This window comes from Elgaria multicarinata, chromosome 4 (assembly GCF_023053635.1).
Source record: "Elgaria multicarinata webbii isolate HBS135686 ecotype San Diego chromosome 4, rElgMul1.1.pri, whole genome shotgun sequence".
In the NCBI taxonomy this organism is placed as follows: domain Eukaryota; kingdom Metazoa; phylum Chordata; class Lepidosauria; order Squamata; family Anguidae; genus Elgaria; species Elgaria multicarinata.
This window is the reverse complement of record NC_086174.1, coordinates 34,411,309-34,426,102: the sequence shown is the minus strand read 5'-3', so window position 1 is coordinate 34,426,102 and position 14,794 is coordinate 34,411,309. Positions and strand designations below refer to the sequence as shown.

The window sequence follows — 14,794 nt, the reverse complement described above, 5'->3', positions numbered from 1 at the left end:
AAGAAAGTAAATAAACAATATTAGCATGCTCACTGAGATGTGGTTTATAGATCAGTACTCAGTAAGGTGATGTACAGAGTGGTCTAAAATATCTTAATCTGTGCATAAGTGCAGTTGTCACTGTTCCAAGTTGAGGTCTGTAGTTTTCTTTGGTGGGGGAGGGGAGGGGAGAGATTCTAAAGTTAGGAAGATGTTCTTTTTTTAAGGAGCTTTCTTGAATTTACCTTCTTAGAGCTAATTTGAATGATTAGTTTTGATAAGCCTCTTAAAGTAGATGCATTTAAATGAAATCAGGGCACGTGCCTTTTTGGCTCTTGTGGAAGATTCAAGCTATTCTCCCCTTCCTTTCCACAATTAGCTTTCTTGTCTCAAAGCCCCCCCCCCTCCCTCTCTTAAAAGTCTTCCGGATGTATAGCTGGATGGATCTGTGGTTCACTGGGCAGGCAGAACTATCTAATGCCCAGCAACACATCTGTCTCTCTGTCTCAATTAATAAACCACAGAGCTTTACTTGCTATTAATATTGCTAGTAATTGTGTTTTTGCTTTGTGGCATATGATGCACACTGAGCTATAAAGGCAATTATAGAGATGAAATAAAAGTAACAGATCATTTCTAGAGTTTGCACTTTATATTGTGTGAAAGTGTGTGTCAGGTGGAACCAGGCTAAAAAATGATAGAGCATTTGGGAACACATAGACATCTGCCCTACTGTCACTAGGTATGCTTTGATATCTGGCTAGCCGCATGTTAAAGAATGCGAAAACTTAACACCATCTGCAACACTTGTTTTTGCCTTTTCAGCAAAAAAAAGCAATGCTAATAATTTCAAATACAAGTTAATAACAGAGCAGATGCAATAAATATATTTGCCGATTTACACGTGTGTCACTTTAATCGTTCTAAATGAAACGGTGTGCTCATAATACGAAATCTCCAACCTCTGATTAAAATGTAACATTGACTAAAGGATTATAGACCGGACTTAATTTTACTGACTGTTTTAACAGTTGTCACAGCTGTTGGAAGAAGGAAAGGCAATTGAAACACTCCAAAAAAGGGGAGGGGGGAGGAACACGCTTAGTAAATTTAAACATGATCTCTGAATGCCAGGCATAGAAAGACAAATAGATTTGTGACTTCAGATATCTTCTCTGCACTGTGTACATTTCTCTTTGTAGCTCTGTTCGTTTCATGAATTTGAACCCTCGACCTCTTCCACACTTCTTCCATTAAAACATAACAGTACTGAAATGAGACAGAGCTAATGTGAATGTCAGTCACAGTACACATGATTTTAAAAATAAACAAATAAGCAAACTTGTTTTGTACTACATGAGATAAAATGTACAGATGCCAAAGACTGAAACTTAGGATGGCTGGCTGAAATTTCAATAGCGAGCATTGATGACGGAATTGGGAGACAAAAGATGCTAGAGTGCTCTGAAATACTACGCAAATTTTGTGACGTTTACTTTCAAAAACATTACTATTTTTAAGAGCTGCTCTGTGGAATCTGCATTTTTCCTCTTTTTAAAATGTAATTCATGAAATGTCTAGATATCATAATTTGTTTATTCATTTTTATTCCTCCCTCTTTTATTGTAAACTCTTATTTCCAGAAAAAATTGACCTGGAAATATGTGCAATATTTGCTATGGGAGAAGGGTAGCTAATTGGGAAGGAAGTTAAGACTTCTGATTTGATTGTAAGGTTTCTTTAGAGTGAGGGCACCCTATATAGTGGAAGTGATAGCTGTCCTATAAATATCAGTAGTTTAAGTGTGTTTGTGTGTATTTATTTATCTAACATGCAGTCAGTATGCATAAAAAAACTGAAGGTTGCTTTCTCCCTAACTTACATATAGTAGTATAACCATACCTGCTGACTAAAGAAGTATTAATAAATTGTTTTTCATAAGGAGCTCCTAAATATCTCCTCAATAGGCATAACTCCCACCCTGCCCCTGCTTCCTATATATTTTCCAAGTTTGGATTTCTGTTGTTCAGTTTTTACAGCTGACAGAAAGTGCAAAGAGCTAGTGCTGAAATTGCTGTCTGACAGCTTTTTATTCGCTGGGCCTGACCCCCGCCCCCCCCCCCTTTTAGTGATGGTTGCTCATTTTAATGTGTTTATGGTTCTGTTCTTTTATTTACTGAGCCTGGTGTGTTGCAGCAGTAATTAACCTGTGTTATTAGCAAAGCCCTTGTGAATATCCATTAATTTTCTTGAATGGATGATCATTTCATCCCCCCCCCCAGTTGTTTTCTCCCTCCCCCCTGCTGTCCTTACCTTAAGATATTTCAAAAAAAGTATTTCATTTAAAAATAAATAAGGCATATGATAGACTGACACTCTGGAAAAAAATTAAATTATGGTAACAGAGATAACACTCTTGATTAGTGTTTTTTGTTTTGTTTTTAGGGAAACTGGTACGTCTGAAGGGAGGGGAGGTCTTAGAAAATGCATATTATCAGAAAAATAATATAATCAAAATAAACCAATCCTTTTCTCTTGGAGCTAGTGTTTTGGATAAAGATGATGTTTCAGCAGATGGATTTTGTTATTTTCATCTGATTTGAAGTTACTTTGGGTATCACTTTGGGCATTTAAAGAAAGGCAAAACATATTAAGCCCAAAGGAGAAAATACTTCCGCTTGGACTGCTGAGGAAAGATAAGTATTGCCTCATTAGTAAAGCCCCACTTTTACAATTAATTTCAAAATACATGGCACTATGCATCAAACAAAGAAGGTTAACTTATCTGTGATTATTTTTCTACAATTTTTGAATACCCTTCCCCTTTTAAGACAGAGCCTAATAGTGTATAACACATTACATTGTAATAATATGATGCTAGGTATTATTATTATTATTATTAACAGTGAACTTAAGTAGCCTGGCAAACTTCCTGGTATTGAACATTTCGGATGCACAGTGACCTTTTGGCTTTGGTCTCACTGCAAAAACAAAAAGGAATGAACAACACCAATACTTATTGACCCTTTTCAAAGCAATGGCCTTTTATGAATATTCTTGTTAGCCTGTTATCATTTGGTGAAAAATGCTGGATATAAGAAATTTGGAGTAAAACAGATAGGGCATCCGTCTAGAACTTTAAAGCAACTTGGCTATATTACATATGTTTCAAATTCTGCTTCATGGCACACTCATTGGGGGACAGAAACAATAAAATGTTGATCTTTGCCTAGTGCCTTTCTAGCCCTAGCAAGCTCTCAAGAGGAAATCTGTGATTATGCTGGGCTGGTTTGGTTTTTATCTCTTTTACATCCACTGGCCTTGTATTAAATTGTCATTGTCCTAAAGCACATGAGAGAGAAATGAATTGCGCTTCTCGACATGCTCTGACAGTGAAATATTTAGCTTCTCTGTCTCCAATCATACTCATGTGTATCTGTTTGATAGTACTGGGATGACAACCAGCAGTCTCCTGTAGTCTGACATCCCCATTTTACATGATCTCCACGTTTTTGGGGAGGGTTCTCTCTCTCGCTTTTAGCATCCAGTTTTCTTTGGCTAAGACATATCAACGCTTATTTACTTTGATATAAAACGATTATATGTTTTTATCATAGCCGTTAATTGTCATATGGACATATGGCTGCATGCTTTATATGCATGCACCTTATATTACATGTATTCTAACTATATTTGTTTTTGTAATATACACACAAACATTTTTGAATTTTTTTTTGTTGCCTTAAAAAAATTAACTCAATAAATATTAGATTGGCATTCACTGCTGCATTCCTTTGGATATGTAATCCAGGTGCTGTCATTTTCACATTCATATTTTTCTGCAACAGAAGATGCTATAATTCAGGTTTTTTAACTTCTGCGTTCATCAATTATAACAGCTGGAATTTTTATGTCTGCATTCTGAAGGCATAACTCCTTTGACATATAGCCAATTTTATATTGGAAGTATTAGTTTCTAAAGGGAAAATTGAAAATCCATTTTAATGTAAACAACTACCATTAAATATATAGGATACATACGCCTTTTAATTTCTTTTGCTTTCCTATTCTAAACATTTTGTATTGAACTTGGATACACTTAGAAGAACATTAAAGAAAATTCTTTACAGGATTTCACTCCAATTTTCCAAGTTTTTAAGTACAGTTTGGATTATGATTATATAATCAATTTGTCATTGTTTGCACTTCCAAGTAACTTGTATCGTTCTTGCATAATGACACATGCCCCCAGTCTAAATTATCCTAAAAGGCTGCTGTCTTTTAAAAAAATGCATATAATTTAGTTTCATCAGTGGGATATATTAGTGAATAATAAGGTTTAAGATGGCTAGGTATCCTTATTTGCTCCTGAAGCAAATAAAACCTAATGCAATTATTATGTATTCCTTTATTTCCAGTTGTGAATACTTCTCACTCAGAGCAGTTTAGTGCTCAAAATATGCTTATCTATAAATTCTTCTAAATTCTTTTTTTTTTAAGAATGAAAAGTTTTGCCTAGAATTTGCTTTTGTTTTCCCCGCAAGACTCTTGTTTTATCCCACTGTTAATTCTTAGTTCAAGTGAGGTGATATGTATACTATAAAATATGTGTGTCTGTATTATATATATAAAACTTTCTCTTTAATTTGTATTTCTGGGTCATAAGGTCTCTTTATTTCCCCTATGTTGGGTTTTTTTTAATGCTAAAGACAGTGTTGAAAATTATGTCTTGTAAAGGTGGGTGGGTGGGGGGGACTTAACCATTCTTCAGAAATGTGCACTTATTCTCAAGTCACGCTCTCCAACCAAAGCAATACACATATACATGCATTGGAAGAGTGGTCCTTCATTGTACTGAAGTGCCAGGAGTTGCTTTTAAAAAAGAAAGAAAAAAGTTCCCTTTCCCCCAAGCTCCACAACAATACAGTGTGTACATTTACTCACACATTTTGAAATATGATAGGAATTCATTTCTGTACATGTTGACATAATATGAGGATTCCCCCCCCTTTATAACTGAAAAAAAGATATATCCCTGAGTAACTGTAAAGCTGAGATTTGTTTTTAATCTAAGGTACTGAATTTGTATAGTTCTGAGACTAAACATGAAAATAAAACTTCAGATTTTTCATAGACTTAAATCGTGTGAGCATGGATCCAAAGGTCTTGCTGCATAAGCAGAAGGCACTTTGTTTGTGCAGGGGTGTGCGTGCTGATTTGCTTCCTCACCTGCAAACCTGCATTCTCTCCAGAAGCTCCTCAGGAAAACCCACCAACCCTCTGAAGCCAGTTTTTGCAGATCAGAGGGGGTGCAAATGGGGCAGAGGAATTGGCAATGTCCCACACAAGTAAAAGTTCCTTCCACTTGTGTAGTGGAATCTTTGGTTACAAGCTACTGAAATGAATAGAACATTCTTTGTGAACCAGCATTGAAGAAAATAGAAAAGCAAAATCTATCTAGACCTTTCTCCGCATTACTTGTTTGCAAGCTGCTGTCTCACTTATTCCTCTGTGTCTTTTTCATGTTGTTTTGAGTGAGACAAAAGTGCACATCTCCTTTTCATCATTTTGATTGGAACTACATACCATATGTAATGTGTTTTGGCAGCACTTACCTAGCCAAAGAAAACAAATTAATATTAGCCATGCTGAGGGGCATCAGAAGTATCACAGATGTGTCGATTTAGCTTTGCTCCATCACACGCCCTTTCCTCAAACAACTGGTCAAGCTGTCGCAAGACGTTGCTTGGGCTACAAAGGGATTTTAATAGGTGTGATCAGAGATTGATGGCTGTGGCTAGTTAGGATGAGAACATGTTGCCAATTTATTTCCAGCCCAATAATAATAATAATAATAATAATAACCACGTAGAAAGCCAGCCAGAAACTAGACAACCCCAGTTCATACTTCGTCTCCTTAAAAGAATACAGATGTATAGTCAGTAACAAATATAATGGAGAGAAGCCACATGCCGTGATGTTGACTGGCCCCTGAGCAATACCCTACCCATATAAAGATACAAGTAGATAAGGACAGAGTGTGTGAGGATGAGAACAAGATGGCTTGTTTTATACTTGCTGCTCTTACCGCCTGGGATTCTGTTCCTTCTTTTCCTCATAGTTTGTTGACAGAAATAATACTGGAGAAAACGCCTACTCTCATCTAACATCTGTAGTGTTTAAAATATTTTTCCATGCATTTTTATATTGTACATGCAACAGCTAGTAAAATATTAATATCGTATGCAACATAGCCAGGTTGTTCAGTGCATTCAAACTGCTGTTTAAAATAACGCTCCATTATGGATAAGGCATGAGAAAACAAGGGCTGACCTTTATATCTGTATATACAATTGCCTTTTTTATTTTATTTCCAATACATTTCCACATCTCGTAATTTCTTGGGATTTGCTGTAGGTTTTAGTTTGATTCTTAAGTTAAAGGTTCTTTTTTTTTCTTAAATATTCCCAGGTGATGTCAGATGAAAAGGTTATTATGGCTGCAATATACACCAGAGGAATTCATTTTGGCAAGCCTGGTCCATGTAGGTTAGTGAACCAACAAATAAATAATTTACTTTGTTTTTTTAAAAGTTAAGCAAAGACAGGAAAAGATAATAAGAAGATGACGTTAAAAATGGAAACAAGATAGTTGATTTCTGAAATACCAACATGCAAATAAATGTAATGACTGATAATAAACAGTGTCCAAAATTCACATATGTTTTCCAGCCTAGCTAGTTAATGAAATATTTCTTCCATTAAATATTAAATTTTTTTTCAGTTAAATTGTTCCATCAGGTAAATATTCTCATAGCAGCCATCTACCTAGAGGGATGATTGTATGTTTTGAAATGGCATGAAACACCATTTCTTTCAAACTGTATTTTCCCAGAAGCAGTAGATGTAGAAGATGGGACTTCAAGTATCTGAAGGAAAACTACTGGGCATTGTATCGTCATCATCTTAGAGAATGGTTTTCTACAGCAGGGGTGGGGTCATATTAGCAGGAGCTGAGCATATACTACCACTGGTTTACATTTGTATGAGTGACACCTGTCCCATTAATCAAGAGGATCAAGGTGTCACAGATGGAGAAGCAACAGCCAGCTGAATTGCACAGTACACTTAGCTTAATTCATCTAATTGTTCTACAAATCTAGAGAATGGTTCATTCTCTTCTTGGAGTTGAGGCAGAAGCACAAGGAGGGGCTCAGGTGGTGGAATATGCCTACACTTTTCTGTTTAGCCAAAGGTGTTCAGCAGAAGTTGATGGATACAAGTGGGGGGGTCATATCGACACATCAAAGCCTTAACATCTATGGAACAAGGATTGTGTAACTTCTTGTCAAATGTAACATTTCTTTAAAAACTCTATTGAATATGCTCTCCTTGGTGCAGATGGTTTCTTTCTGTGTTTATTAATCTATAAATAAAAATATGAAGGAAAGCGAAGAGCACAATAAAAAGCGACATAGGCAAACATATATCGAATGCCATACAAATCTCGTGTAGCATGAAATCGGAACAGTATTGAGATGCTAACATTATTTGGTGGGAGGGTTGCATCAAAAATGTTAATTCCTAAGGTTAGTTCTGGACCATTTGTTGCTCTCCTGCTGCCTACTTTTCTGTTTACTGTTAGTGGCGTGCTTGGCGTGTGTGTATATATAGTTTTTCCTTCCTGGTTGTCTTTTGAGGATACACACTGCTGGCATTTTTCTGACACTAATATCGAGCAGCAAACCTGTAGCATGTTGAAATCAGTCAACAGTTCTTCGAAGATACAGCTTATGTTTGATTGTGTGTAAATACAGTTAGTTAGTTGGGTTTATCTGATAGCCTGGCAGAAAGAGAGAGAAGCAGGACAAACTGTTTTCAGTAACTGTGCTGTTCATACACCTGATAAGATTGAGAGTGCTTTCGACTGCTGATATGCTTTGAATAAGAAAAGAATAATCACTTCCACTGGCACCAGCTTATCAGGAATAGAGCAAAATGCCAACACTTTTACATTAGCAAAAGTAAATGTTTTAGACATGTCATGCCTTTTTTCCATTTAAATTGAATAGTATGGTGCTTGTGAGTATGCAGTAATGAAGAGGAGGACTTATTACCTTGACTAAAGTGCAGGTGAATATATTGAGAAAGGGGCCCTTGGCAACAAAGCTCTTTTGATAAGTGGAATATATCTGTTTCAAGCATTCTTCAGGAAATTTCAGCATCTTTATCCTCTTTCAGTCTTAAAATACATGTCCTAATCTAGGAGCTTACTTCAGAATCGAACATATCCACCATTGTTTTTAATATGTGAGACCTGAGATTCAATTGTGATCAGTATTATTTACAGCTAAAATTTGGCTATCGCCATTTTATGGCTGTCTTTTTTTTTTTTAATAAACAAAAATAAAAACTGAACTCTTAGTTTGCATATTTCAGTGTACAAAAAATAAGGGAAACAGGCAGACACACCTTACTGAAATAAACATTTGCATATGTAATAATAAAAAAGTATAAGTATACATAAAGCACAAATCAAGGAGACAACAAAACCATCCCTTAAGTAGATCAAAAGTGGACAGATTGTATGAGTCTTGACACACTTTCTGCAAAATTAAAAAAAATTAGCATGAAATCTGGTTTGGCGACTCTTTTAGACTGATATTTTCAGGCTCTTCTAATATTGGGCTAATATTTTTCTCCAAGCATGCAGATAACTTTGTTGTATTCAGGTTGATAAATTGTAGAGCAAACCACAATAGATTTATTTGGGATTTTTATTGATTACCCTCAGTGACATCACTGTTACCAATTTTCGTTGCTCGTATTTGATTAATCAAGGCACCCTTGTTCTGTACCTTTAACTGAGACAGGGACTTTAAGAGCAAAATGTTGACATGCTGATAAACTGCCTCAACTGTTCAGGTTTCAATAGGCTTTTTGGACAAATATATATTTCATTGGCAAGTTTATTTTCACAATCCAAGACCTTCGTTTAAAGAGAAGGTCTTCGGTTTAAGGTTTATCAAATTTTAGCTAAAAACAACTGGCTCCATTTGGGTGTAAAATAATGTAAGTACTTACTCGAGGCAAACTTCATGCTTTAGAGCTGTTGGTCAGAGGTTTCATTCTTCTGTGAAGATGTCAACTGTAAATATAAAAATGCATCACTGAAAATGTAATGGTTTAAAGATTCAAACTGAAATAAAATTCTCTGCCTGGGGAAAACACTGCAATCAAAATAAAGTAGTGTTAACTCCTCCTGAAGCAGACATATTTGGATGCAGTGCTTGAAGGTAGCTTGGTACACCACTATTTTCCTTCAACAACGAAACATAGCCTTGGAATCAACAATATTCTACTAAACCACAAATACCATATGATCAGTAAATTACTATTGCCAATGATGTGGATCAACATTTAACCATACAATCATGCCCAGTATGGTGTATTATATTCAGTTGTTTGGAAATGCTATTTTTTTAGCTTTTTAAAATGCTCCCCTCTTAAATTTTTTTACAGAATTAAAAGTTGCAAACACATGCAAATTCAGTTTGTAGTCACGAGTCTAGATTTTAAGCAGCAATCACAGTAGAGATACAGGAGAGATGTTTTGGGTGTGTGACAGATTCATTTGTACATTCTGAGAAGCTTTTGGGTTTTTCCCTCCCATCTGTCTATAGGCTGGTGGAATGTTCATTAATATCATTTTAAAGGTCTGGCTTCTTTCAGTTGGCTACAGCGAAGACCATGGGATGAAAAGTTAGGAATTGGCTTATGGCTTCTCTGTTCCTCCTGCTGCTGCAGTAAGTGTGACTAGTTAGAGGCTGTGCAAACACTGTTCTGTCTCCTGTGCACATGACAGTGGTAGGATTGCATCAGAGATGATGACGCAGGGTCATCTACACCCTTATTGTGGACTAGCTTCAATCTGCAATGCCATGCGAACTCTGGCGACCAGTTGTGAAGTTGGTGCTCAACCATCTCAGGAAAACTGGACCATGTGGAAGTAAGTGAGATGAAATCAGCCCTGTTGTTGCGTAAACAGGCTTAATAGGCAACAGTTTTTAAAAGAGCATATCTAAAATTAGATGCTTGGTTCTCTGACCTGCGACAGTGGTCCAAAAACAATATGGGGAAGGGCTGTAGCTCAGGGGTAGACCACATGCTTGCTGTAGCTCAGGGGTAGACCATATCTAACACCCTGGGCTTCCCCAGGTGGGGCTGGGAAAGGCTTTTGTCTGAAGCCTTAGAGAGCTGCTACCAGTTATTGTAGATCAGGAATGGGCAGAAGATAGACTGGGATATACTCTGTTAGACCCTGGGCAATTTGTGCTAGATTGTCAAGGGTTTTGTTATTCCCAATTTTATAACTATAGGAACAACTAAGAAGATCCCCCTGACCTCTTAAATTAGGTTGCTGAAAATTAATCCTTGAGAGAAAACCAGGAGTGGATTTTTGTGTGAAAGGACTTGTGACCTTGGTTCAAGTATTGATCACAAATTCCTGAGCTGAACATGACTTGGATGCACCCATTTCCTTAATTCCTGGCTTCCAGCCCGCACAACTGTTTTGCACCTGGGCTTTGATTGGTGACTCTCAGGGTTCTAGAAAAACACACAGCGATCCTGGAAGCCTGAAATCTGCTCATCCCAGTGTTGTTAATACTGAGCGAAATGGAATAAGGGTTCTTTGGAAGTTCCTATGCTTTGTGACAGAGCATGGATGCAACAATCAGTAAGTCCTTCCTAAATGCCTACTCACCAGCATAGCAAGAATTATGACAGGACTCAGAATATTTGCTTGGTATTTGCTAAGGCCAGATAATATGGGCTTTTGGCCAGGCTACAGCAGCACAGAGAGCACAAGCAAGTTGGAACTGATACGATGCCTGCCAAGGCTTTGCAATGTAATGGGCACAAGGAACTGGCCCCTCGGCCGCGGGACCTCACTGGGCGACTTTGGACCCGTCACAGTCTCTCAGCTCAACCTACCTCACAGGCTTGTCATTGTAAAGATAAAAATGGAGAGGAGAAGGGTTACTCGAAGGAAAAAAGGCAGGATATAAATGCAATAAATAAAATAATAAAAAATTAGGAGTAGGGAAAAGCCCAGAAAAAAGAATAGAGATGCAAAGTTGAGTTCTAACCGGGACATAAACATGATTATTTACAGCAGAAGTGCTTTGTTTTCCAAAGCTGCCCTTGTAGGGCTATGGACCTTAATATTATTGAGAGAAACTTAATGTGACTGAAAGTTAGGTTTTGCAGTAATGAATTTAATAATAGGCTGATATCATATGCACACTTATGAGATAATAAGACCAATCGAAAGCAGCACTAATTATTTCTGAATAAGCATACATAGGAAACCTGTATAAATCTTTGGCCTGTAGATTTGTTTCCAATGGGTCATTCTGTAGAAGAGAGGCAAGAAGCTTATTAGTTCCGAAGTATGTTTAGAAACTTTTGCAGGACTAGGTGCAGAGAACATCTTTAAATGTCAGTGTTCTAATTGGAACTGAAAATTATTCTGATTTTTATGTGGGGCTTGCATATTTATAATGTTGCATATTTATATGGGGCTTATACTTTCAATGCCATTCTTCATTCTTTATTCAAATCACCGCAAGCAAAATCGGAACTCATTCAGTTCAATCGTATGCAAGTCCTATTACAAAAATTCCTCAGAAATGAGCGGCAAATTATTGAGTATATGCCTGATATGTATATATTTCCTGTTGCGGGTCAGTATGAAAGTGGATAGTTTCACAGGAGTAAATTTTCCTGTTGCAGAACTTGATTTGTACTGAATGTATTTTTAAAACCGACTGTGAGAATAGCAAATAGTATTTTAGCCTTGAGGTAAATATCATTTTTTTGGAAAGCCTCTGTACGTTCCGTCGAAGTACCTGAGTGTGAGGCCTTCTGCTTTAGATTTTTTTATTTTTATTTTTTAAGACTGGGATCAGCTTTTGTTTGGGGTTCAGTCGAATGGCTTTTGTTGATGTTTTAGGCGGGGTAAGTAGAGATTCACTTAGAGCAGCACAAACCATAAACCATCAGCAGGCTGCTAGTCAGTAGCAGGTGTGAACAACATAAAACAGGATTAACACTGAACCAAAGTGTGCACTAAAAACAGAAGCCTTCCCTTGCTTTTAGAAGGATGGTCTAATAGAAACACTCACTCACCGTACACACCCTGTTTACTAAACATTGTCCAGTAGGCTATGTAAATGGTGCTGCTCAACTGCTGGAGAGAGCTGAGTAACCTTTCTCATAGCCTGTTCCTCTGCCTTTGTATATCTTTTTCCTTGGGTGGCTGATATTGTGAGCCCATTCAGGGCATAGATCTGTTTGAATTCTGTATGTTGTACACCCCAGGGTATGTTTCTGGCTTTTTTAAATTTATATGTTAGTATATTCTTTCATTTGAAAGAACAATGGTGTAACTCTGGTCTTGCAGAAGTTAAGGGTATGGGAACGTGGTATTATTTTTAGGGGCAAGCTTGCATGAGCCGTGGTGTTAATGGAGAAAGTTGAGGTAGGGTCCTGAGATTAAATGCCTGACCTTTAATAGGGTGTAGAAACTTGGCTCACGTCAATTACAGCACTAATACAAAATTAAATCTAGGCTGGAAAGTGCCAAAGCTGAGGTCTTCATAATGAACACGGGTAAACTAGGAAATGGATGAAGATAGAAATGCAAGATATTAAGGATGGGTTTGATAGCTTTAATACTGGTAACTTTATAAGGGCATGTTAAAGAATCTGTGATGTTGGGGGGTTTATTTTGGTATATTTCATGCATAAATACAGACATATTGTTTGTAAGGAAAAATAGACAGTTACTATGGGAAATGAATAAAAGTGATTATTAACACATGTATATTTCTTCTGGGGTTACTAACTTACCCATTCCCCTTATTTACCCCCATTTAGCTGCATTAGAGATGAATAAAAGAGCCCACATTTTTACCCTTGCTGTTTATCTAGAATTTCAACATGACAATTTCTGAGTTGGCTTCATTAAATTGGCATTTTATTTGACCTGAGCAATTATAGACTCTTAGGAAAATATATATTTAAGGTGAGAGAGTATTTAAAAATAAATAAATATTCTGTGTTATTTTCTCTTAGCGCATGGATGTCTTAGCTGGCTCAGATTTCTAGTCAACCTCAGAAGCCACTACCCCCCCACCCCCGGCAACATTCATTTGAACACCTTAATATATGGAGAGATTTTGGACAATGCCCAGCTATCTTGTGTAGGTGCTTAGTAACAAAACCAGCTAGGTTTTCAAAATTGCTGTGCACCCTGCAGCTCCCATTGAGAAAAATAGGGGATGCTGTGTTTCAGCGCCTTTGAAATTCTGACCTCAATTGTGGCAGCTGTGCACTTTGGTGAATTATGGTATCTAGATTCAATATAGCTAATTTAAAAGTACAGCTCTTTTCTCACCCAGCAGAAATATCTTCTGCTTTTTTGAAAATGGTATTGCGGGCATAAGAGTTATTTTTCAAATACTATGTTGTCCTATTTTCTCGGTGTGTGTGCATGCGCCAGCATGGATGTGCATACTTCTAAACAAACTATATGATTAAACACAGTTCTTTGCAGCTATAATTATTCATGATTGTTCTAAACACACTTGCTAGGGTTTGTTCCACTGAACTCGGTAGGTTTTACTTTCAAGAAAACATATACAGGATTGCGCAGCACACATGCAACAGGATCATGGGGCAGTCTCTTTAAAATCAAGCGCATGTTTTAAAGACATACCATACTATATTAAAGCAGCCATGCTTGTTAAATACATTTATAGTTTTGGTAAAGAAAATGTGTACATTTCATGGTGTAATTAAGCCAAAGGTTCAGGGATATTGTTCTCCTACAACAAAGAAAAACAGCACCCCAGAAGCACAGTGACCAATACAATGAATGGAAACATGATTGTGCTCAATTTGCTTCAAAATTATGAAAGTGAAAGATGCACATTTTAAATTTTATAAGCTGCACTGGGAATTTTATTGAAGGGCAAGATGTAAAATCCCATAAGTAAATATTTTTTTAATTAACTTCTTTTCCCTTTTTTTTGTAAATTTAACAAAAAATGAAAAAAACACAAATCGTGAGAAGAAAAAAAGGACAAGAGGAAACCATGAAGTATAATTTTATGTTTACTTTCCTATTAAAAAATAAAAATATTAAGATAATATTATGATATAAATGCATATCTTAAAATATACTTTTTTTAAAAAAAAACAGCCATATAAAGTAATACATATGAAAGATTTATGAAACTAAAGATGATGGCAGTAATATTGACAGGGATCACAGAACACAAGGCTGGTTAATAAGCCACGGTGGCTTGTTAACCACCTCTGTGCATGCCAGTTGCATGCCAGCTCATTTCTTTAATTACCCTTGCTGGACGCAGGTTGTCATGGCATCCAAACTCTGCAAGGGTGGGTGGCTGGACCCAATAACAAACCACCCAGAACCCATGGTTTGTTTTAGAGTTGCTGGGTGGTTTATTGACCACCTCCGCCAGGTTTAGCGATCAGAACAACCCACGCCCAGCAAGGGTAATTAGGGAAATCAGCCAGCACACAACTGGCATGCATGGGGCTGGTTAACAAGCCACCATGGCGTAGTAACTACGTGTAAACTGCCTGTTTGTTATTTCTGATGGCTGAGGTTCAAAGTCCCCTTACTCCAAGTTGTTCCAGCTGTGTGTAGGGCTTTGCTTGTTTTTGTTTGTGGCATCAGTCCTTTGTGCTATGTGATGTATGTTGAACTGGAAAATGCCTTG

The 14,794-nt window shown here is 37.0% G+C and overlaps 1 protein-coding gene across 15 annotated transcripts in view; it reads left to right on the top strand.

Moving 5' to 3' along the window:
* The window catches only part of ESRRG (estrogen related receptor gamma), a 541,458-nt gene that overhangs the window by 313,845 nt on the left and 212,819 nt on the right, over positions 1-14,794 (top strand). For 9 of the 15 annotated variants that reach the window (XM_063124053.1, XM_063124054.1, XM_063124050.1 and 6 more), the window contains one exon: positions 6,451-6,527. The exons of 5 other annotated variants lie outside the window; for them this stretch is intronic. In XM_063124053.1, coding sequence (XP_062980123.1) covers positions 6,454-6,527 — 74 coding nt within the window. In that variant the 5' untranslated portion in view covers positions 6,451-6,453. Of the gene's footprint in view, positions 1-6,450; positions 6,528-14,794 lie in introns of those variants that run through there. One more of the 15 variants, XM_063124059.1, reaches the window with a different exon arrangement.